This window comes from Penicillium verrucosum (assembly GCF_028828655.1).
Source record: "Penicillium verrucosum strain IBT 35672 chromosome Unknown utg000002l_segment0_segment0, whole genome shotgun sequence".
Lineage (NCBI taxonomy): Eukaryota > Fungi > Ascomycota > Eurotiomycetes > Eurotiales > Aspergillaceae > Penicillium > Penicillium verrucosum.
This window is the reverse complement of record NW_026643211.1, coordinates 861,794-884,302: the sequence shown is the minus strand read 5'-3', so window position 1 is coordinate 884,302 and position 22,509 is coordinate 861,794. Positions and strand designations below refer to the sequence as shown.

General features: G+C 48.0%; 9 protein-coding genes across 9 annotated transcripts; 4 read left to right on the top strand and 5 right to left on the bottom strand.

The window, feature by feature from the left end:
- Positions 1–402: 402 nt before the first annotated feature.
- On the bottom strand, positions 403–2,474 carry N7516_005950 (uncharacterized protein; the record flags this gene model as incomplete). The annotated part of the gene is made up of 6 exons (XM_057218670.1): positions 403–956; positions 1,038–1,183; positions 1,246–1,935; positions 1,983–2,050; positions 2,101–2,244; positions 2,307–2,474. 6 exons carry the CDS (start codon positions 2,472–2,474, stop codon positions 403–405), a joined length of 1,770 nt encoding a protein of 589 aa, XP_057072761.1.
- A 2-nt stretch (positions 2,475–2,476) lies between these two features.
- N7516_005949 (uncharacterized protein) lies at positions 2,477–2,700 on the bottom strand (the record flags this gene model as incomplete). Its single annotated transcript, XM_057218669.1, is given in 2 exon segments — positions 2,477–2,641; positions 2,653–2,700. The coding sequence occupies 2 exon segments, from the start codon at positions 2,698–2,700 to the stop codon at positions 2,477–2,479; spliced, it is 213 nt and encodes a 70-aa protein (XP_057072760.1).
- A 270-nt stretch (positions 2,701–2,970) lies between these two features.
- On the top strand, positions 2,971–3,313 carry N7516_005948 (uncharacterized protein; the record flags this gene model as incomplete). The annotated part of the gene is made up of 2 exons (XM_057218668.1): positions 2,971–3,014; positions 3,043–3,313. 2 exons carry the CDS (start codon positions 2,971–2,973, stop codon positions 3,311–3,313), a joined length of 315 nt encoding a protein of 104 aa, XP_057072759.1.
- A 5,719-nt stretch (positions 3,314–9,032) lies between these two features.
- N7516_005947 (RlpA-like double-psi beta-barrel domain-containing protein) lies at positions 9,033–9,878 on the top strand (the record flags this gene model as incomplete). The annotated part of the gene is made up of 1 exon (XM_057218667.1): positions 9,033–9,878. The coding sequence occupies one exon, from the start codon at positions 9,033–9,035 to the stop codon at positions 9,876–9,878; it is 846 nt and encodes a 281-aa protein (XP_057072758.1).
- A 912-nt stretch (positions 9,879–10,790) lies between these two features.
- N7516_005946 (fumarylacetoacetate hydrolase family protein) lies at positions 10,791–11,556 on the bottom strand (the record flags this gene model as incomplete). Its single annotated transcript, XM_057218666.1, has 4 exons — positions 10,791–10,900; positions 11,056–11,353; positions 11,432–11,470; positions 11,554–11,556. The coding sequence occupies 4 exons, from the start codon at positions 11,554–11,556 to the stop codon at positions 10,791–10,793; spliced, it is 450 nt and encodes a 149-aa protein (XP_057072757.1).
- Positions 11,557–11,569: 13 nt separating this feature from the next.
- Positions 11,570–12,712, top strand: N7516_005945 (cupin domain-containing protein; the record flags this gene model as incomplete). The annotated part of the gene is made up of 3 exons (XM_057218665.1): positions 11,570–11,816; positions 11,909–12,343; positions 12,408–12,712. 3 exons carry the CDS (start codon positions 11,570–11,572, stop codon positions 12,710–12,712), a joined length of 987 nt encoding a protein of 328 aa, XP_057072756.1.
- Positions 12,713–12,957: 245 nt separating this feature from the next.
- N7516_005944 (putative arsenite efflux transporter ArsB-like) lies at positions 12,958–15,257 on the bottom strand (the record flags this gene model as incomplete). Its single annotated transcript, XM_057218664.1, has 3 exons — positions 12,958–13,305; positions 13,380–15,121; positions 15,182–15,257. The coding sequence occupies 3 exons, from the start codon at positions 15,255–15,257 to the stop codon at positions 12,958–12,960; spliced, it is 2,166 nt and encodes a 721-aa protein (XP_057072755.1).
- Positions 15,258–16,698: 1,441 nt separating this feature from the next.
- Positions 16,699–18,744, top strand: N7516_005943 (uncharacterized protein; the record flags this gene model as incomplete). The annotated part of the gene is made up of 4 exons (XM_057218663.1): positions 16,699–16,859; positions 16,919–17,055; positions 17,142–17,837; positions 17,918–18,744. 4 exons carry the CDS (start codon positions 16,699–16,701, stop codon positions 18,742–18,744), a joined length of 1,821 nt encoding a protein of 606 aa, XP_057072754.1.
- A 958-nt stretch (positions 18,745–19,702) lies between these two features.
- N7516_005942 (PPN1 endopolyphosphatase family protein) lies at positions 19,703–21,663 on the bottom strand (the record flags this gene model as incomplete). Its single annotated transcript, XM_057218662.1, has 4 exons — positions 19,703–20,631; positions 20,670–21,327; positions 21,386–21,472; positions 21,538–21,663. The coding sequence occupies 4 exons, from the start codon at positions 21,661–21,663 to the stop codon at positions 19,703–19,705; spliced, it is 1,800 nt and encodes a 599-aa protein (XP_057072753.1).
- Between the last annotated feature and the right edge of the window lie 846 nt (positions 21,664–22,509).

The following is a 22,509-nucleotide window of genomic DNA, read 5'->3' as shown; positions in this document are numbered from 1 at the left end:
ATCCCTACACTTGCAACCCGCACTACGTCTGTCCCTAGTCCAAACCCATACATAGCCCTCGAAGCCCGCCCAAGTCACCCACCCCCGGCGCTAAACAGACGACCTGATTTCCCCATGGGCCGAGGCTGAAGGCTCTATCTAGCTGGGCTTCCCTGTCAGAGATGATGAGCAAAGTACATGTATTATTAGCAACTTTATTCCTAGGGGTCACTATAACCTGATTAAACAAGAACGGATATATTTACAAGCAAGGCTATAGAGCACATCTACCATATTTTCGTCGACTCATTATATTAAACACATACTAACATCTCCCGCTCATCATGCTTCTTCTGTATGAAACATTAAAGTCACTCATCTTCGCATAGGTCGTCACACGGCACGTATCCCCTATACTTCCTTTCACCGATATGGCCGATGAGGTAGCTCGGCAAAAGAGGCTTCCAGGCTCGATCCATGCACCTCCTTGGGCGATACTATCTGAGCATTCTGGTTCTGCATAACCATCCAAGGCGGCATTGGTTCCGGTGGCGGGATTGTTTTTTCAATATTGTTATTGGGTTTTCGTGTCTTGAGATAGAGAAGGGCACCCAAAGCACACAGAATCGGGAGTCCAACACCCGCACCGACCCCAATTGCGATCTTTCCGGTCAGAGTTAACTCGGACGTTTGAGAATCCGAGTCTGAAGAAGCCGATGGCGATGCCGATGAGGGGGAGGACGGTGTGGTTGCCGCGTTCAACGTTTTCGTCGATGCAGATGTAGATGTGGATGTTGATGAAGACTCAGTGCTGGTAGTGGAGGTAGGTTCGGTGATGTTGAAGTACGTAGAGACAAATCCACCCTTTGTATCTGGGTTAATCCAGAGGAAGAATTCGTTGGAGTACGAAAGATCAAAGCCGTACACCTGGACAACCCACGTGAAGTTGGTGACTTTATCGGCGGAGTGTATTTTAGCTAGAAAACGTTAATAATCTCGCGCCTTGTCCTTGAGGGTGTTGTAAAACTAATAATATATATTTCCTTGACTGGCGGCACCCGTTTCTACCAAGCTTTGCTGCCAGGTAGTGTCGTTGAATGCATCGAGCGTGGTCTTCCATGTGACAACCAGCTTGTCACCCAGTGTGTAGACCATATTGATGCCAGTATTGTCGGCTGGATTCGTGAAATAATTGTCGGGGTCACTATAGGAGGAATATAAATAGCCCCCTTCTCCATTGCGATGTCTTCAGGAACGACATCCAACACATCCACATCGTCCCATGTCGCATGAACGGTCCGTTCCCCCTTCAGGATACGGTTGATATTGAGCATAGTGCTATACATCACTCCCCAGCTGAAAAAGCCTTCTTCCTCACCGCTCTCATCATCGTGGATATCAGAAAACTTCGCTTTTGGCCCTGCCTGATGGAAGCCACCCGTGATAGAAGGGTAAGGTGCAAAACACCGTAAATAACCATTGCCGCACATGCGCCCGAGTGATACGTCGAACTGCGCACCAATATCAATCTCTTCCGCAAGACCAGACGGGTTAACCGAAAGGGCCGAGAGAATCCGCTGTGCACCCTTGTAGCTCACGGCGTAAAGCAATGAGCAGACTGCGTCGTTTGCGGTGCATGCAAGTCGGCTGTGGTCGGGTCTCTCGTAACCCTCGAATACCGGAGGGTCGCGCCACTGGGGAAGAAAATGATGGGGCATTGGGATCGTTGGATCATTTGGAGTAAGGTAAAATGGCAAGTCAGTTTTACATGACAGGCCACAGTGGCCTAGCCATAAGATGTCCCAGTCGTCGCCGTAGGGTGACTGAGATGGACCTTTCTGGGCCTGGAGGGCTCGGACTGCGTGGGCGAAGCTCTGAAGCTGGACTTTGATTGATACATCCCAGTCTGAATCGTCTTCCATAATGATAGCACTCCCTACTCTCTCGTGTACAATACTAGGGATAATTAGTTGAAGTTAAATATTGTGGTTTCCGACACATACCGTTGGAGTGCGTTGACATGCGCCCGTCGGGCAGCGTACTCGGTCGTTTTATGGTCATGGTTCCAGTTCTAGAAAAAGTCAGTCGCGCGTGTATATTGTGTAACGTTAGAAAACATACATATGGATAGGATTTAGTATCTACTTTATCCGGAGTCACGCCGTCGATCCATTCTACGTGGAAATTGCTGACGGATGAGCCTAGGACGATATTGTCCCGCTTGTCAGGCCGGCTGACAAGGTTAATGGCGAAGACTTTTTGAAACTAAATGGTCGTGAGCTTAAAGATCTCCAGGAGAAGTTTGAAGTTTGAATTGAAATCATTACCCCAAGGGTTTCGTTTCTGATGGCATGGAAGTTATCCCAATCATGTCGGTCGTCCCAGACCTGCTGGGTGGGGGTTATGCTCGGTCGTAGCTTGAAGAGGAAGAAAGCAACCCCGAACAAGACGAAAAGGAGCTGTATAAAGCGTAATTTCGATGCAGAAAACACCATGCTCAGTTGTCATCGGCATAGAGACAACGGAATGCGTTGGCCATGATGAGTTGTGCAGGAGGCGACCGTGCTTTCTTAATTTCTCCAGAGCCGCCGAGGAAGAGGCTAGCGCCGACAATATCGGTCTTGCTAGAGAATGGTTGGTCGATATATTTGTCGGATCCCCACTGTGACGAACATGACTAGCGACATGAACCCGCTGGCATTTGAGGGCACTTGAGGGCATATGAGTGGTCTCGACTTATTATTGACGCTGGCCCTGTTTCATTAATGCGCTAACAGCATTAGTTTGGGCTTGAGTTGCTAAGAATAATATGATAATAAGATCAAAGCCAAGTCTCCCTGATATAAACACGCGCACTTCCCTTCGGGCCGCGTGGGTCCAATGATCTCCGCTGTGCTCGTAGGGTCGCAGTTCCTATTTCATAATGCCACGCTTTCCCATAATTCCATGCTTCCCCCATAATTTCCCGTCTCCTATTGCAATTTACTCTAAATGCCTTCGTGGATACAGGCCTCTATCCGCTCAACCCTCTGCGGGTGATTCGACCGATACTTCATCGTATAGTAAACGAGCTAGAGTTTCAAGTATTCGAGCAGCAGCTGTCACCAAGCGTGACGAATACTCCTCTGAGAGCGACGCTCGTACGAAGGAATGTTCAGAGTTTAGCAAGCTAATATTAAGGGAAGAAAACAGTCTAAAGCTCCACCGTGGTATTTCGAAGCTTCCCGATCTCTACCAGACCACTGCAGAGTACCTTGACCAGACCGCGGACTTTCCACATAATACCACGAAGAAGCAAAGAAAAGGGCCTAAGAAAAGGCTACCAAAGCACTGATTGTCTTGCAAACAGCCTCTAGGCCCTCCAGATGCGAACCGTCAAATCTATCATCGTCCAGAGCAGGATCGAATACGTGATGTCAAGGGCGTTAGACAGGCTACCAACAATATACCAGGGTCTACCATTCCCGCGGTCGATGCGGAAGAGGAAATGAAGCCCCCAGAGGGTATAGAACCGGCAGAGGAATATTACCACCTGGGAAGCATATTTACTTTTATGACGAGTAAGGGAATAGCTTCAACAGGTAGTAAAGCATGAGACATCCAAGCCTCTGATACCTCGGGATTCTTGGTTCCTTATGATGCCTCTTTTTTTTGGTTATGAAGGTTTATGAATGTGATCATCTTGGTTTCTGCATGTCCCAAAAAGGGCCTTTGAATCGTCTCGGGATAAGGAACACAAAACATTATCCCTTTTGCTATTGTCCCACTTGCCTGATAACTAGTATTTCACGCCAAGAATACCACTTCCAGATTCTAAGCGTTCTAGGCCATGTTATACTGTGATTCCAACTTTCCTGCGTGTCAGGACCGCACCGCAGAAAGAGAGGTCCCAGCGGCACTCACATGAATTGAAAACCTGTGGGGACCTTAGGACAAAGCTTGAGCAGCATTGGCGAATTGCCAACGAAACAATATAAGCAATGCACTACAACAAACGCCGTAAACTATTGATCTAGTAGCGTGGGGAGCTACGCTGGTTGGTCAAATCGACGAGCTGGCCCTCGTAGTATAACCAATGGGACCGAAAGAGGCAATGGATAACCCCCAAAGAAGCCATTGCAAAATACGAGAAACGAAAGCAAACACCTCTTTGGTTGCGAGTAGACAATCCTACTAATCTTCATCGGTTCGTGACGTTTGTTGACTATTTCCATATGTACGGGATAATGCCTGGCACTCGAGACCTCTCCATTTCCATCTTAGTGCTCACATTTCCCCGCTTTTTAATCTCAGAGTAAGACTGAGCACATCCTTGAGTATTCTGACTTGATCACGGGCCATTACATATCAACGTGATCTGCGCGCTGAGTGCCCACTGAGGATAGGGATCAGCGGCCAAGAATTCAGGACTCCTGCGGAATGGAGATTAGCGGCATCGATGCAGTTTGCTTCATCCACCACCTATTTTTCCATCCAAAATCGAGTATCCTGACGTCGCAAGGTAGCATTGCAATTCAGGCTACTCTCGATGCATGTTAGTCTTCTTCGAACCCATGTACGAACCAAGAATTCAGAATTTGACGCGGTTCATCCATTAGTTACCTATTTTCTTCCCGTTTCCTTCATCACAAAAAGCAATGTTTCATGGTAAGGGTTGGCACACCCACGGGGATGGAAAGGAAGACATAAACATGGCTTCATTTCCATGTATAAAGAGATTAGACAGTTTTACTATTTTATTTCTATACCCTGTGAAAGATTCATCCAAAAGTTCTTACATGCTGCTTAGTATATTACATTTGCAGTATATTACATTTGCAGTATATTATTTAACACAGTCTAATAATATAATCGTAAATTAGGCTACAATGGGCGTTGATAGGGCTTTGAATCTGCTTTTAGGAAGTGAGACAATCTACATGTATGTGCAAGGATATATAGCTGTGGTAGCCTCGTATATCTCAGCGCCTGGCCAAATGGAGCTACTACCGTAAGGGCGCGGGGTTTGGTTCTACGGATCACGGTAATGCAGATCGATACTCAGGACCCAAGTAACTGCTCGTTCATAATTATCTTGGCCAAATACTCAGATCAGCGCTGTCAATCCCCCACCCCACTAAGTATAGTTTGATCTAACACCTATGGTGGGTTCGAGGTGCAGCCCTATAGTCTTCAGATACCTAAATTCTCCAGCTAGTAGTAACGGGTTTCATGTCTCTCTCTAAAAGGAGACCAAATTCTATTCTACATTTCAAGTTGTCTAATAACATATTTACGTACTAGCAACGTATCTCATACAATACGAGTCGTCCGCATATTCAAGGCGTCCACATCCACACATACAGGGCGTTCACATATGCGGGGGGCGTCCGCGGGCCGTCCACACATACGGGGGCGTCCACACATAGTAAAAGCGATATACAACGTTGTCGTTCAAGTTTCAACAACTAACGCTTCTATTTGATTTCATGACTTTCCGATAGCAATCAATAAGGAGTTTTAGTATTATATATCAACTCCAAATAAATCAAGTACTTATATCGTTGTTGTTGTCGTATCAAAAATTACATCGCTAAACTATAGTATCTCTCAAGCACTAATTTCTTACATACCCTTGTGTTGTGGCGTGGACAACACGCATGTAAAAAGCAATAATAAATCAGATTTACAAATATTCAACACCAGCGTTAGGTAATTACTATTCAAGATAACCCTGGAATAGACGTGTGGAAACTTATAAAAGGCCCTCCTCCTCGAGTGTTCGAAAGTGATCTCCATCCTCTTCATCCTCCATTATTCAACTCACCACCTATTAGCACTCACTGCCAGTCTAACTCCTAAACCGTCTACCCTACAATCAGTCATGAAGGCCTTTTACTCCGCCCTTACCTTCCTTTTCCTATTCGGTTCCAGTTTGGCCAGTCCTATAGAGAATGCCGCAGATTCGACACAAGTCTGCTGTCCTTTGACCCAAAGTGGAAATGTAAGTCACTTAATAATCTGTATATCAAGGTCCGGATAACAGCTGACATTCTTATAGCGGTGCGGTGATGGAACTATAGGTACCCCATACTGCGGGAAAGGCCGTACGATCCCTTAGTGAGTGCCCTTAGAGCTTGAACCAGTATCTGACATTCCTCTGCAGCTTGCAATATCTTCGGATGTAACTGTGATGGTGGATGTCGCTAAGCCCTGAATACTGTTTGGTCTTTCTTTTATGGATGCAGCACTTGTTCTACATGTCATTCAGATATACAGTTTTTATACTGTGTGGGTTACTTTATGTTGCCTTGTTATAGGTTTTTCCCTGCTACATGGTTTCCCTATATCTTAATGCAAATGCAGAGGCATAAATGAACATTCCCGCAATATTATTTTTGTTAAGGAGAGATCTTACCTTGAGGAAGAGCTTTAAGAGTAAAAGAAAAAGGATGTCTAAGGTGACCATTGCGATCTCTTTATGGGCATGCTTAACCTATAGTATTAATGATAGGCAGTATATATAGTGTCAAATTATTATCTAACTCCTAAGCGGCCTCCTAATCTATACTGATTGTTACAGAATAACTCATTGTGCAAAAGAACCCAGAGCTGATGTAGTGTTCTGATGGTGGCCTTAGGCGTTAAGTTAGTGCCTCAGGCAGAGAACCCTCCGTAGCCCTCCCCACTTTCTGGCCTACACCTTGTAGATGCCATAACACGTAGGTCGGGGAGTAGGAGCAAAGGATATACAAGGACACTCATTCATGTACTTAGTTTAGTTCTTGTCTTCAATCATACATTTTTACTTGTGTTTACCTTTTGGATTACGCTGACTCCTTACTTGATTATAACTCGACAACACTCACGAGCAGACCAATACCTCGGTATAGATCTACTCGGCGCTCTACCTGGCATCGTTCCTCGATATCTCAAAAGGACTCATCCTGTAATAAGGCCTGTCAGGCATCAGTACGGTTGAGAGAACAGATCGTTGACGTTGGGCACCTGAGGAGTATTAAGGCAAGCATACCCTGAACCCATCTAACCTAGCTGTGACCAGTTGGCAGTGCGCAACACCGCTCTCAGTTAATAGGCAGAGGGAGACAACATCCCAAAACGGACGGAGTTCTCCGCACTTTCCTACGCCCCTTGGTCATGACGTATTTCCTTGGTGGGATGTAGTACTCCAAAAAAATGAGGGTACATAGTAGCAATGCTATCAACGAACTAACTATCACAGTATAAATGACCCTTTAGGGACTAATCCGGTATGTAACTATCGTGTGGGCAGGGCTTGTCGCCACTCCGCGGACACACTAGAGGTTATCGCAAAATTTGCCGACACCAGAGACTATGGAGTACAATTCTAGTCTCAACCCCCACTCCCTTCAAATTCTTCGAATCTGCAATTTCTTGCGATATGGATGTATGCAATCCAACCATGGTCAACCAATCCTATTCCGGGGGATCTTCGGTCAGATGGAGTAGAGGGGACTGGACCAAGTGGAAAACAAGTATTTTGTATGGGTGCCAACCAAATTCCCGAGCTCGTACCATGTATCTGGTGCTATATTATATTGGTGCGACAGGGTCTAGCTCCCCTCTCGGGAAGGAGATGGTTGGGTCTGAAATACAAAAATGCCGGGGGATGTGTAGTGAGAGAGCTATATGTGCATTTTGATTGTTTGTGCGAACATAGTCAGCATCCTGATAGGGTTCTCGGTATCGATTATGTAGGTCTTGGGCATTTCAAGGTTGTTCAGGGTGCGTGCTCTGTGCCCTGTGCCCTGCATTTTGTGCTGGGGCTGGTTAGGGCTATAAAGAGGGGTTGAATAATTGGTACGAAATACAGGATACGGAGTGAAGTGAGACAGGTGAGATCTTGAAAATGAAGAGTCTAGATTCCAGGGCTCAATCGCTATAGGCATTATCTTGTAGCCATTTAACATGGCACGGAGTACTCCAGATGTTCACACAATAGAAATTTAAGATCGGCACTATTCTTCCCACTAAAAAAACAAAAATAAAACTCAAAAAACGGCTTGAAAACTCAGACCAAGTCCAGACCGTTGGCAGTGGGACTAAAATACCTGTACGATAATAGTATACAAATAAAACATGCGATTCTAGCTGGATTGGCCTAAAGGTCATCTTTGTCTTACACATTGTCCAATCACATCGGTATTCACACTGTCGGGGCCCGATAAAATACACATACACGTCAGACTGCAGTATTCTGACCAGTCCTTCCCTGGGGTGCATTGTGACCCTGTACACTGCAACATATTTCATTTACAAGGCGGCTAAAATGCGAAGCTGCGATGAGATCTCAATAGTGACATCCATGGACGAGAAACAGCGGATATGGTATCCTCCCCCGAAGAAAGAACCTTGGTAAAGAAAGAAAACCTCCCTGTCTCTGATAGGTCGACTGGTCAGGTACGAGAGGCAAAATATGTGGGTCGTGAGACCCAGCTAGGCAGTAGGATCGTTGGATCGGCTGAAGTAGCCGTCGGTCTATCCCCAGAGGAGATTAGGGTCAGGAGAAATGTGGCCTGTGTGGCGCACAAGCCCCCCGGTCATTTTGTTGTTCCAATGAGAATCTACCGGGCCCTCCGGCTCGGGTACCTGGAAGTTACAATTATGATAATCCCGTAATTCATCCTATGTAGGATTATATGTAGGATATTTAGGATGTGAGTACAATATATCTAGGTACCTACCTAGCTAGGTAGTCTAAGGAATGAAAGGGAGTGACCTCGGGAGTTGTCCAATGGATCGTGGCTTGATTTGGACCATGGGTTTGGAAAAAGTGGATACTTTGGTGACCATTGAAGTGGGCCATTTTCCTCTTTGGTGCCTTACCTTTGGTATTTTATAAAGTCGAGGTCCTTTCCCCCTCAAATTGTTTTCATTCTCTTTCAGTCCATTCCTTCCTTCCTTCCTCACTCACATTCCTTTCGAGTGCCCAACCCTCTTCCTGCTGTGCAGTTGATCAATCCTTTAAGCAACCTCACACACACACATTCTCTCTCTTGAGTCATCTATCCCGATTCATTGATTTACTCGCAATGGCTCCTATCACCAAGACTCTCGCCCTTGCTGGCGCTTTCTTCGCCTTGACTGGCTACTCGGCTCCCGTTGCCAAACGCGCTGTCGTTTGGGAGACCGTCACTGATATCGTCTGGACCACCGTCGATGTCACCACCACTGTCTACCCTCAGGCCGCTCACACTGCTACTGTCGTTCCTGTGGTCAATGCCGTCCCTACCACCACTGCTGCCGCCGTTGTTCAAGCCCCTACCAAGGAGGTAGAGGAGGCTGCGCCGACCACTACCTCCTCCTCCTCCACCACTACCGCTGCCCCTATCCCTGCCCCTACTGTTGAGGCTCCTGCCAAGCAGGTGGAGCAGGCTGCGCCCACCACCACCTCCACTGCCGCCGCCGCTCCCGCTCCCACCGTGGAGGCCGAGACCTCTACCACTCCCGCTCCCGTTGTAGAGGCTAAGATCTCTTCTCCCGCTGCCCCTGCTGCCACCCGTTCCGCCAACACCGAGACAACCAACATCGAGACCACTAGTAGCGGCCGCACCGGCGTCTGCTCCGAGGGCTCCCCTTGCGACGGCGAGATTACCTTCTACGACACTGCCACCACCAGCACCAACCCCAGCTCTTGCGGCACCACCAACGATGGTACCGTCGAGAACGTTCTCGCCCTTCCCCACGGTATCATGACCGACGGTGACTGCGGCAAGACCGTCACCATCACATACAATGGCCAGACCGCCACTGGTATTGTGGTCGACAAGTGCATGGGTTGCGACGACGGCTCCGTCGATTTGTCTCGTCACCTCTTCGGTCAGCTAGCCCCCATGGGCAAGGGCCGTGTAGATGGTGCCAAGTGGTACATCCACTAAACGTTGCGTCGACCGCACGTTAGTTTGATGGCCATGATTATGAATATGAACAACGGACACATCTCTGGCAGATTGCGCAAACGGATATGGTCTTGACGACTCTTCCCTCCCCCCTGTTTTCCACTTTTTTTTTGACCTTTTAGCTTCTTTCCCAGTCTCTCTGAGAACCCAATCATTCATCTCTCAGAGAGACTGGGCCTTTTTTTTACCTTTCGTTCACTCCCTTTACCCTGGATCTTTTACCATTTCGTGTGTCCCTAGTGGATCGCATTCACATTTTACCATTTTTTTTCATGTTCATAGAATCTTCTTCTCTTCGGAGTCATCTTGCGCAATACTACCTTATGATGGACCTCATTCGGCCATAAGACATATGCTTACGATCCTTACGCGCATGCTGGCTAGTCATAGACGGTTCTCTTTCCGAGATCTCGAATATGCACATGCGACAGGAAAATTATGAGTACGAAGATCATGCTCGTGAAATGCAAACAAGCCCGACGGATCATTAAATGAAATTCGTTTCGTTTGACTCGTGTTTGTTTGCTCCAGTAGTCTCCAGTAATCGTAGTATCCCGGTATTATTTCCGCGAACTGTTTGTTCGTACGAGTACGGAGTATTTTGACCCCTTTTTCACTTTTGAGACTCTCAAGTCGACCCAAAACGGAAAATGAACTACAGGAACGCAAGGCTAGTGATTATATTGGTCCGCGCTGAGACAACTGCGCCTCACTTCTACAACACAGCTTAGGATGATCAATTGCGGGCCTCTCTTTCCAGCCAAGTCAGGTTGTTCTCGTGCGATATTGTCTTGGATTTGGATCTACTGAGAAGTGCGCTGCCGATCTCTATGTCTTGCCCGTCTATAATGTAGCCCCAAGCTCCGTCAACTACCAATCACATAATCCATCTCAATCGAACACCACGCCGTTTCTCAGAGTCCCAATACTAGCATCAATAACAACATCCATATGCGTCCCAGGAACAAGGTACTTAGGCGGCGAGAGACCAGCGCCAACACCTAAAAACCCGAGTCAGCTCAACCAATTCCATCCCAATCAAACAAAACCAAAAAAAAAAAGATAAAACTCACCACCTGGTGTCCCCGTCATAATAACATAACACTCCCCTTCTGCAACGTCGTCCCCTGCGAAAGATACGACACCAAATACGCACAATCAAACAAAAGATCAAGATCCGCAACATACTCCTCCTGTCTCACCTTCCCACCAACAATCGTCTTCAGCAGCAGCTTACTAGGATCCGCGATCTCGCTCGCAGCAACAAGACACGGTCCCAGCGGCGCAAATGTATCAAATCCCTTAGAGAATCCCCATTGCGGGACACGGCCCGCGAGAGGAGGGTCGCGCTGTAGTTTGCGTGCTGAGATATCGTTGCCGACTGTGTAGGCGGCTATGTAGGAGAGTGCGTTCTCCGGGAAAATGTTCTTGGTGTCGCGGCCGATCACAAGGCACTATGGGTGTTTGTTAGTATACATACTAAGATCAGTGGACCTAGAACAGGGTATTCGTAAACAGGGGAATCGTCTTACCAGCTCGCCTTCATAATCTGCTTGTGAATCTTGGGCAATCTGCGGGATTGTCACTGGTGCGCCGTGGTCGTGGATTGTATGATAAAATGCAGATAAAAGACTCCAAAGATCTTTCTCATTACCATAAAGTCCCCAATAATGTCTTCAACTCAAGTGGAAAATGTCCTCGACACAGAGGAGCAGCTTCTCGCTGACCTCGAAGCGAGCAAGACCCTCCCTCTGTGGAAGCAGATGGCGCGCCTAAATCCTCCAGCCCCAAACCAAACAACAGTCCCAAATGTCTGGAAGTACAGTGCCATCAGACCTAACTTGGAGCGCGCTGGGAAGCTCGTCCTAGCGGACCAGGCTGAGCGGCGGGTGCTGATGCTCACAAATCCAGCTCGAGGTATGTACAAAGTTATCCCTAGATTTTGCATTCAGATATACCTTTCCATCTACTATACATTGAGCATAACTGTTACTAACATTCTATCAAAGATGCTCCCTTCACTACCGACACCCTCTACGCTGGTCTACAGCTAGTGATGCCTAACGAGACTGCACACGCTCACCGACACACGGCATTCGTCATGCGTTTCATCATTGAAGGCCAGGGCGGTTTTACTGCTGTCCACGGCCAGCTCATCACGATGCAGCGGGGAGACGTCATTCTCACCCCGACCTGGAACTACCATGACCATGGCAAAGATGGGTCTGGACCTATGGTGTGGTTGGATGGGTTGGATTTACCTAACTTCAGACACTTCCCTGTGCACTTCGTAGAACACTTCGATAAGCCTCGTTATCCTGCGGAGAATGTTAATAGTAATACTTCACCGTTGGTTTTCCCATGGGTTACCATGAAGGCGCAGTTGGATGGAGTTGTTGCGGATTGGGTTACTAAGAGATACTTGAAGGAGGATGGTCGTAAAGGTAAGTGTTCACGTTTTTATTATTTTCACTCGGTGGATGAAAACATGGCTAATGGCTTTCATAGTGAGTCGCGTGCTTGGAGGATGTGCTGAGCGAATTTCGGCATCTAAGGCTTCGCCTTCCCGGCGCGAGACTACGTCCGCTGTATATCATGTCGTGACTGGCAAGGGGCGCTCGGCTATTGGTGAGAGGGAATATACCTGGGAGCAGGGTGATACCTTCTGTGTTCCGGCGTGGTACAGATACCAGCACTTCGCGGATGCTGAAGAACCGGTCTATCTGTATCGGTTTGATGATAAGCCCATGATTGACGCTTTGGGCTTCTATCGCTCGGACGATATGGACACGGAGTCCCTTGTAGACGAGTGAAGCCTTTGGTATGGCGTGACATGCAGTGTCAGTGTCGTGGGAGTCGATCAAGTCATAGAATGTAACACAACTCCACCTGAATAATTGGAAATTTCACAATGAGAACAACAGGCGTTGGATATACTTCTGGGTTCATTGACTTCGTTAGATCGTCTGCGTGTCCGGTGACAAAAAGCCACTCCAAACAAACATTCGAGGGCATCATAATCTATAAAACATCTAAACAGCGTCCCGCAATCCACATATCAAGCTGACACGTGGGGTTTGTCACTTCTGACAATATACACCTCTCCAGCGAGAACTGCACATCCAACGACCATAGAGACAGCAATGATTGGAAGGTTCACCCGGGCAAATTCCAGACTGCCGACACGGATGTGCTTTCTCGCCAAGATATCCCGCCATAGCAGCCCAGCCAGCGAAGCACTAAACGCAGTGCTAAATGCGCCATAATTGACCCCGAGTGCCATGCTGTAGATAGTCGCCCACCATGTGCGATCGCTGATGGGGATTCCGCTGACTTCATGGATCTTTTGCCATGCTTGGATAACGCGCGAGAGGAGAATCGTAGTGCCGATGTTTGTGCCAGCAAACTGATTAGAAGGTGATGAGTTAGCGGGTTCCAAATGGAAGTGGAAAAATGGCCAGCGGATTGGTCTATACTCACATTGCACAGAATCACAGATAGAAATCCCATCCCACCGATACTGCCTACTGTCCCGGTCTTTTCTACCCAGTGGTCCCATCCGTACGCGAAAACCGGAACCCAGCCCTTGGTGACAAGTGCCTGCACTAGAATGAACATCGTAAAAGCGAATGGTACTAGTGCAAAAGGCATGTGGGATACTACGACTGTCACAGTGGGGAACGTCTCCTGTGACCAGCGATAGATATCACCAGCGAGCGACGCCAAGGTGCGCGGGCCGTTGTCCTGATGATATGGATATCCCCGCTTCTCCTCATCTATCGTCGTCTCGGTGGTCTGTCTCGAGTCCAGTGCCTCAGGAGAACTTGCACGAGCTGGTTGTTTGCTGTCTATCACCACACCGCCTGGTGGCTGTAGTTCCGGGAACTTCTCTTTGTTAACGAGGACAGAGAGTGGAAATTGAGGTCCGCATTCTAGGTAAGGCTTCTTTGACGCGATAACACTTTTGGGACTTTCAAGCGAGATATCGTCATCTGTGTGCTCACTGTAGTGGCGCAGGCCTGTAGCATCATATCGCTCGGACTGCTCCGACCCTAACGTCTCTGGGTCCATAGTTCCGGGCAACACTTGCTGCTCTTCTCGTTTGCGCATTTCTCGCTCTGCCTGTGCGTTTGCAACCTCCTGTCGACCCTTCGCGGCAATCTCACGGGTGCCATGGCGATGGAGCCAACCAAATGCGAGATCCCAGCAGAACATAACAAAAGCAGCGGGTAATGTTATCCAGAAAACGGGATTCTCTTCGCCGGATGCATTGATCGCCAGGAGGGTTATGAGCGTGGCAGCCATGATGAACCCGCCGAAAGATGCACCCTTTTTGTCTAAGAATGGGTTCATGATCTCTTCCAATGAGAGTTGCTTTCCCTCCTTATCATCGGTTTCCTCTTTCTCTTCGGCGGTTCCTCTGGCATGAGGAATGTTGGGGTTCACGGGTGCTTTTTTCTTTTGATCTTCAGACAGCTCATGCATTGTGATAGAGAGAGGAATAAGGGATTCGTCGGCGAAAATGATATATAGCAGGAACGGGAAGAGGACGATTGCCGTCACAACTACAGGGACAATCATGTTGGCTGTGTACACAATGAACTTGATCTTGAAGGCACCAGCAAGGACCAGGTTGGTTGGGTTGGAGGAGACAAGAATTGCGGAGGCAATGTTGGCTATGGCAAACTGGCTGTGGATCCAGGCTCTCGGGTGGACGATATTGCTTGACACGCGGGTCATGTACGCGAGGAACGCTGTACCGGACAAGATGATTGGGTCGTTTCCGATGAAGCTGCCTAACCCGAAGAAGAAGACAAACAGGTAAAAGAATAGACGGTGGCCGACCTTGCCTGCCTTTTGGAGAACCTTGAAGGCCAGATATCTGATGAGGCCAGAGGCGTCAATCGAGATGGCAATGTAGGCGAGTGTAAGGAAGAAGACCATGATATCAATGGGATTAATGTTGTCTGCGCCGACTATCCCATCGTGTACCTCTTTTCGGCCAATAGCCAAAATAGCCAGAAGGAAGAGATCCGCTATTAAAGGTGCTGTAATAAAGTTCAATGGAAAGCGAAATTTCACGAACATCGGTTGCTTCTCATTGGATCGAGAGCGAGTCCGATGAGGTATTATGCGTATGGCACTCAATACATCCAGAAACCCGTTTGTGAGCCATCGAGGCAGGTATAGAGGGATATGAAATGGGAAAAGGACAATAATATCTACACGCAAAGAAGCAAAAGTAAGTCTCAATCTCACATTGTAGGCCTAACCGCACTTACTAGTAATAACAAAAATTATTAGGGTGATGATTGATCGCCAGCTTCTGATTTTCGATGTATCAAGTTCGTCGTCCATTGTGAATGTTTGCTTCTCCTTCTGAGGCTCACTTCGAGAACATGCACTAGGTAATTGCTGTGGTCGTCAGACACCAAGTTAGCCTCTCTTATCGTGCTTCAGCCGCAGTCAGGCATGGTGACAAAATACCGGAATGTGGAACAAGAGAAATTTGCATGTCAATATTCAAGTCTTATTTATATCGCAGACGCATTTCTCTCGTGCAAAGAATTCCAGACAAATATGAGCAGTCTTCCTTCCTGTCAATCCAAAATTCGGAGGAATTTTGTCCGCGGGTTGTCCCCTTCTCTTCGGTGCTTGAATGCCGGAAATCAAGAAATTGTCAATAATGTGGGGAAATCGAGTGAACTGCCCCTCATAATCACATCGACAAGGTCCAAATGATTGCGACCTATGCCGGGCACAGAAGTGGGAGCCCAGCTGCTAATGAAGGTCCTGTCAAGGTCTGGGAGGCTGTGGAATATCTCCGTGTTGGAAGTGGATTTGTGGGTCAAGGATGGGCTTTATTAGAGTTGCACTAGAATTCAGGCGAAGTAAATCACTAAATCACTTTCTTCGACGCTAATCAAATGTTGCGATAGTAAGAGCTAGGATAGGAAGAGAAATTTTCGCCCAGAGAGGTCTGATGGTCTAAGCCCTCAACTGGAATGGCAATCAAAAAAGGGTAAGACATGCACGGGAAAGAGTGGACATTCCTGATTAGCTTAGCTTGTATTTGCTTTGCTGTTGACAAGAAGTTCCAATAATCAGAGTCGAGACTAGTGGAAATTGGCGTGACTTGAGAAACCCCGCACTGTCGGCTTTAGGAAGTTGACCGTCACTTTAGCGTTGTCTTTTGACTCTTGGCCGACCCATGGTTCGGGCAATATCAGTCCCAGTCTTTCGTTCCCTATTTCCTACTTCTCCTACGGTGTACTCCGTACATCACAACTCCCTTTATGTTGTACTCTTTAAGACACCAATAAATCGCTCGAATGACACAGCCACTGCGCGATATGTACCGACAGAGTCCAAATTGCCAATCAGCGGGAACTGGGATTGCCCCATCTCGTATTCACGCCCGGGTTGCTGCGCCCGCCCAAATCAATATCACGGGAGCACTTGTCATTCTGAGCGTTAGAGCTTAGCGACAAAGGTTTTTCTGGGGTTACCCAATCCCAGCGAGACCGAGGCTCCAAATCGAGATGAGGCTGTTGCTGACAAAATATCTCTCACCCCGGGTGCGGTCCCCTATTCGCTTTGTTGATCATGGTCAATATGCGGAGTACCGCTTCGTGAATAAGACGGCTCGAAGGCTCCTGGCTTTCTGTTTCTCTCCGTTTTTTATGAGACACATCGAGCCTCATTAAGTCACTGTCACGATTAGAGAGCAACACCCTAATATATGCCTTTTTTGTTGCTTTATCATAAAGTTACCGTCACTGTAGGCGGATAACATGCAATGCCCGCAATTCCATTTATTGCCTCCTTGCTAGAGCATGCACTCGTGCATCGCTCTGCTGCATCGCCCCCTAACGTGACTGCGGTCGGAAGTTCCTCGCATCTCGAGGTTGTCTGCGCCTGGCCGGTTTCCGGTCAATATGGCCCAGGGACCCGAGTCCTGTGGGTTTCCCCACAAAGAGATTGGCAGTGGTACCATGGTAAACTAACACACACTCCAGATACTATGTCTTGATTGCAGCCTGTGTGGTCGCTCGCAAAGTGGAATGGATTCGGAACGCTTGTCTGGCCGCTGTGTTACTTTTCCCCGCTATTGCGGCTCTCCATGGGATTGTGCTTGCTGCGCTTCATGTCGATGGTGAGTCTCACGACCCTATTGCCATGGTTGATGCTTCTCGCCCGGTCCGGCTCATCGAAACAATCAATGAATCTAATATTCTATAGGCGCTGTGGATATGGATGTCTATGGGGCATTCCAGCTGTGCGCAATCGGCATCTTAACTGCCCCAGCGACCGTCAGGCTATCCCGGACCTACTTCAACAACCCCGGCCGTGATATCATCTTTCTGTGGACTGTCCTTCTTCTAGTTGGACTAATAAGTTTGATTGTGGAATTCATGCGCCTCAAACCTAGTATTTGCCCAGGTGACGACCCGGCAAGTATTCACTGGGCCTCAACAGGAGGGAAAAAAGGTGGTGAGTTTCGATATGGTTCCAACTGTGGCATTTCTTGTGCCCCAGAGGATGGTCCAGTCTCACCGTTGCGACTAGACGCAGCCAACAATATCTATGTGATTCCAGTGCCTCATGAGCTGTCATTCAATGCTACTACGCTCATTGCAGCTGCATGCTGCATTCCTGCCATCCTGTCGTTAGTATCCATGTGGATCAAAATTTTGGATGATAACTGGGAGAAGTTCTCAAATGGAAAACCTAAGTACCAGCCAGATGAACCCATTCTGGGAACCAATGGGGCTACCATCACCCACATGAATGGGATTACCAATAAGATAAGCAAATGGCTGGCTCTCATCGAGATACCGGTGTTCGCTGCAGCAGTGCTGGCAATTCTCGTCAAAGGCGAGATGAACTTCTGGAGTACGCAAGTGCAGTACCAAACAGAGCCTATACAAAGTATTGGTAAGTAAATCATGTCCCTTGTCTGAGTTTAACAATCAAAAATACCGGCACCATAAATTTACTAACAGATGAATCCTTAGGTCAATGGGCGCCAATCGTCGGTGCGGTCCTAGCTGTATTAGGATCACTATATCTTCTTCTCTCCGCGGATATGGAAGCCGCGGAAAAGGAAGATGGACAGCAAGAAGAGACTATCGTAGGAAAATGCCCAAGTTGTGACTGCGCTGTTTCGGATACCGGAAGAAGTTCTCGACGAGAGTCTAGAACAAGTTCCGACAGACCGGATCCCGATATCGAAATGACAACCATACGCCGCCCTACTACCAATCAAACCCTTGGCACCCAGCCTGATTTAGGAAGACGAAAGGTTGCCCGCTTCCTTATTGCAGCAAGTGACATCATGACAACCAAAGCCCACAACCAAATCGAGAAAACAGGGTTCAAACCCGAAGCGAAAACAACGTACCCGGAGACTCCAGGAGAAAGATACAAAAACTCAGATCTCCAAAAGCAGATAGACAAATATAAAATGTCATCTACACCCGACAACCGATCAAGAGCTGCAAGCTTCGTAAGCAGCAGGGGTTCCGTGGACAATGGCGAAGGCAGTTCAAAGAGGCCCGGGAGTCCAACACGGCGTTCAGTGCCCACCCCAACTATCTCGCGGCCAAAATCCCGTCAAGCTCATTCAAATTCACTCCCGAGTGGGGGCATTTTTGGGACATCAACATTGCAGTGCCCTCCTGTAGCCGCGTCTGCAGGGTGGCAACGACAATTGAGTCCGTTAGATATAACGCCAATCTCACGAAGTAGAGCACCATCTATGTCCGATGTCAGCCCCACAACATCATCGCCGAAGCCACAGTCTACGCCGGAGATAGTAATTTCCCCTGATGAAGATAGTTGATTGTTTTGTCTACGGTGTTTTTGGGCTCCTTTATTTCCGATGGGGTGTGGTTCTCTGGCCGCGGCTAGTCCGCTTTACGATTTCATGAGTTTATTATGTTTGGGTAGATAATTGTTGGATTAAACGGTGTATATATTGAAGAAAGGAACATTTAAGGCTGTATGCTCAGAGACATATGGGTCGATTCAACACTCGTTGGTCAGCTTTATACCTATCGACGGTAAACGAATCCACCCTCCAAGCGGTCTTGCATGATAAGTCCAGCTGCCCCTTCTTCTTCCTGTATTGCCTAGCTGCCCGAGGTCATACGACATAAAGTTCAGGTCTAGAACAAACCGAGTATTTCGCTACATTCCCCCGTAGAAACAATCTATATTTTGCGAAAAAAAATACCGATCCGCGCATGAGATGAATTCTGGTGATCTAGTCATTTTCCGAACTAAGGATCCAGAAAATCTGCCATTGCCATCATGGGATCTCCTCCACATGCAATGAATTCTCCATAGGATTGGTGCCCCTTAGTGGAGCGGCCAATGTCCCTATGAAGTCGTGGGATTACGATAGTGAAGATGAGGGTTCCGACATGGGGTTCGAAGATGTTTTCGACTCTTACCAGGATGAAGACTTTGTTAAGGATCACCAGGATGAACTTTTTTTGTGGATGACGAGACAGTGGCCTTGAGTGTTGCGTTCTTCAACTCGACAATGTAAGTGGTTTAGCTCGGCACTCATGGAAGTCTGGTTCTCTAACAACTATATAACAGTGAACCGACCGTGTTGCACAACCGCCACTCCTCTCCCCCTCCAAAGCCCTTATCAACGCTTGCACCAAATAACCATGATGAAAGGAGAGACGTAAATAAAAGAGCTTCAATGGCAAATATTATCAAATTAGCTTGGGTAGTTATTACTGTCTAGAATTAGATGTATCAACTACCAAATGGTCAGCCATGACCCTTCAAGCCTCAAGCGCCTTTCTCCGCTCAAGTTTAGCCCGATACGCCATCTTCGAGATCAGTGTCGCCATTCCAGCATGATCGCAGTCAATATGAGGCTCCTTCTCTAGCAAGATATCCCCCTCCTGTCCATCACGCTTCGAGAAGTCGAAGGCCTTCGGCTTATCACAGTTATACTGTGCATTAGCGGCGCGGAGAAGGCAGATCTCATTTTTCATGCAGTCGTCATTGCAGTCCTCGACTTCAAACCCGCGAACACGTCTCGCCCAGTAATCTTGGAAAACATTCGGATCTCGTTCCATGGCGACGGTGACATTGTGCCAGAAAGCAGGACTAATCTCGGCTTCGGGATCGGTGAGCGGAGGAGAGATTCTGGACCCGTAGTCTGCCTTGGCGGAGTAATAAGGCACCCACTCCGGATCTGTCTGGAAGGATGGGTCGCTGATGTCGGCGATGTACTGAGTGTAATCTAGGACGCCGAAGGTGACTGGATCGATCTCGTAGACGCGGAAAGACGGTGAGCCTTCCGTTGGCGTCACTGCTGGAGCGATATAACCCATTGCAGTAGCTGTGTTCCAGTCTCGGTTGTTGTAGTCGGAGTATGCGATCTGGAACCCATCCCGGTGTGTATGGCCATAGAACAATCCTGCAATGGTGGCTTCGTAGCGGTGCACAATCTGGTCGAAGTACTCTGAATGGTCGCGGAAGTGATCAGATGTACCGGATGGGATGTGAGAGATTAGCCATGCGCGTTGGCCCGCGTCCTCGGCAGCTTGCAGTTCCTCGATGAGCCATTCAAATTGTCCGCGTGGGTCTTTGTCCATTGGTTCTTGGTACATGTAAAAGTTGAACATGTAGTAAAAATTACTGTTGTAAGAGATGATGCGCAGATTGCTGTTGGGATGGATGGCTGAGTATGACGCAAATTGATCTGCAAACTTGACGGAAGGAACGCCCGTGAGGGCATACCAGTCTTCTGCAAGAGCGTCGTACGCCCATTGGGGATCAGCTTTACTTGAAGCATCCGGGGGAAGAGGTTGAGTGGTGCGGTGTCATGGTTTCCTATGGCAGCGTACACAATGCCGATATCATTTTCCATTGCACTGTACGTGGCATTCAGCCCTTTCAGCGCTTCGGCCTTGTCAACCAACCAGATATCGTGGGCCACCACATCACCCGTGTAAATGGAGAACTCCGGATCGATGTCTGCGATAGCAGCATGCAAGCTCTCCTGAAGTATTTGTGGCGGGTCACACTTTGTGTTTCCAAATGGTCCACATGGGTATTCAGTATTCCCCGGTGCATATTCATCTGACCAGGATCTGCAACAGATGGGCTTGGAGCATTTGTAGCTGGATCCAGGCTCGTAGAGGAGGTCCACATGTGTATCGCTGAAATGGACGACCTTGATCGGTTTCTGGCCGCTAGGTGGTGGCCTTGCAGTCTTTGGCTTGGGTGAAGGGAACGTTAGAGTGTGGGAATGAACATCCGGGTGCTTGCAAAGGCCGATCAAACTGGCGCATAGCGTCTTGGAAGCGTCAGAGTTGAGGTGTAAAGCTTTGAAAGCATCATGCAGGGCAGGTCCTTCTTTATCGATGACCCCGGTGCAGACGTCTGGGTCCTCGACCTGTATACTTGTGGTTAATGGAATTGAGCCAGCAAGCTTATGAGAATCGCCAACATACCCCGCTGATTTTGCACAGCCCGGTGAATACATTGACCATGAATTTCTCACCAAGCCCTGCGGTAACTTTGATGCTACCGAGGAGAACCTGTAGGATTGCATAGAGTGAGCTCAAGACCTTACAAGCAATGGAAGTGCCGAGCTTAAGCATACCTGGCAAGCACCACAGTCCACTGCATTTTTGAAGTCATCCCAAATAGAACTGATGGACTGCTCAACTTGAGTATCGGCTTTTACTCCCCGGAGAGAGAGCAAAAGCCCAAACGCTAGCAGGAACATGTTGAGTCTCATCTTGGCCTAGACGAATCGGCTGGTTGACAAAGACAACCCTGGAAGCAGTCAGGACACTCAGTACCTTCCAAGTGAACTCCTGGGAAGTAGGCATCTTAAATAACATTGACTAAAATCACCTGGGCAGACCCTTTCGTACTTTTCTATTTGCTAAACAGAAGGTTCCTACGCCTCGCTTAGAAGCATTGAACCAAGGACCTGCACCTACATTCCCCCATAGCGAAAATCTTGTTCGGTTTCTGGCATAACCTTGGGACAATATTTTAACATGTGATAGGCAGTAGAGTAGTATCCAGTATTTCCTTCGAGATATATCGGTCGTCGGTACATTTATCCATTATGTAAAATGCATATGCGAGCGGAGAGAAGGCTACAATAAAACACATAACAGCGGGAATTACTAGCAGTCGAACGACCGAGGGGTTCCTCGCGACTACATACTGGAATAAGAAACGCAGCCAAGGAGCTAGCAGGTAGTTCATTGTAACGTTGCGAAGCCGTTGATCTCAGGGGGTGATGACCATGCGCCGTTGATAGCCTCTTGGCATGTTCGCATATTGCCGGGAACTTGTGAGCTTAAAACGAAGAGTCATCACAGTGTTCAAACGAGATTGCGGAAGCAAAATATAGGGGAACAGTGAGTGTGCATAGTACCATCAAACCCACCCAGTGACAGTAAATATCATGATTGGGATGCACCGGTCTCTCGAACCAATCGCTTTGTGTGCCAAGCTCAGAGTCTGCAGGATTTGCGGTGGATAACTTGACCAATCCGTCGTGCGCGAATAGGAGACCGATTGGTTGCCCCGAACTGAGAGTGATCTGGGGGAGAAT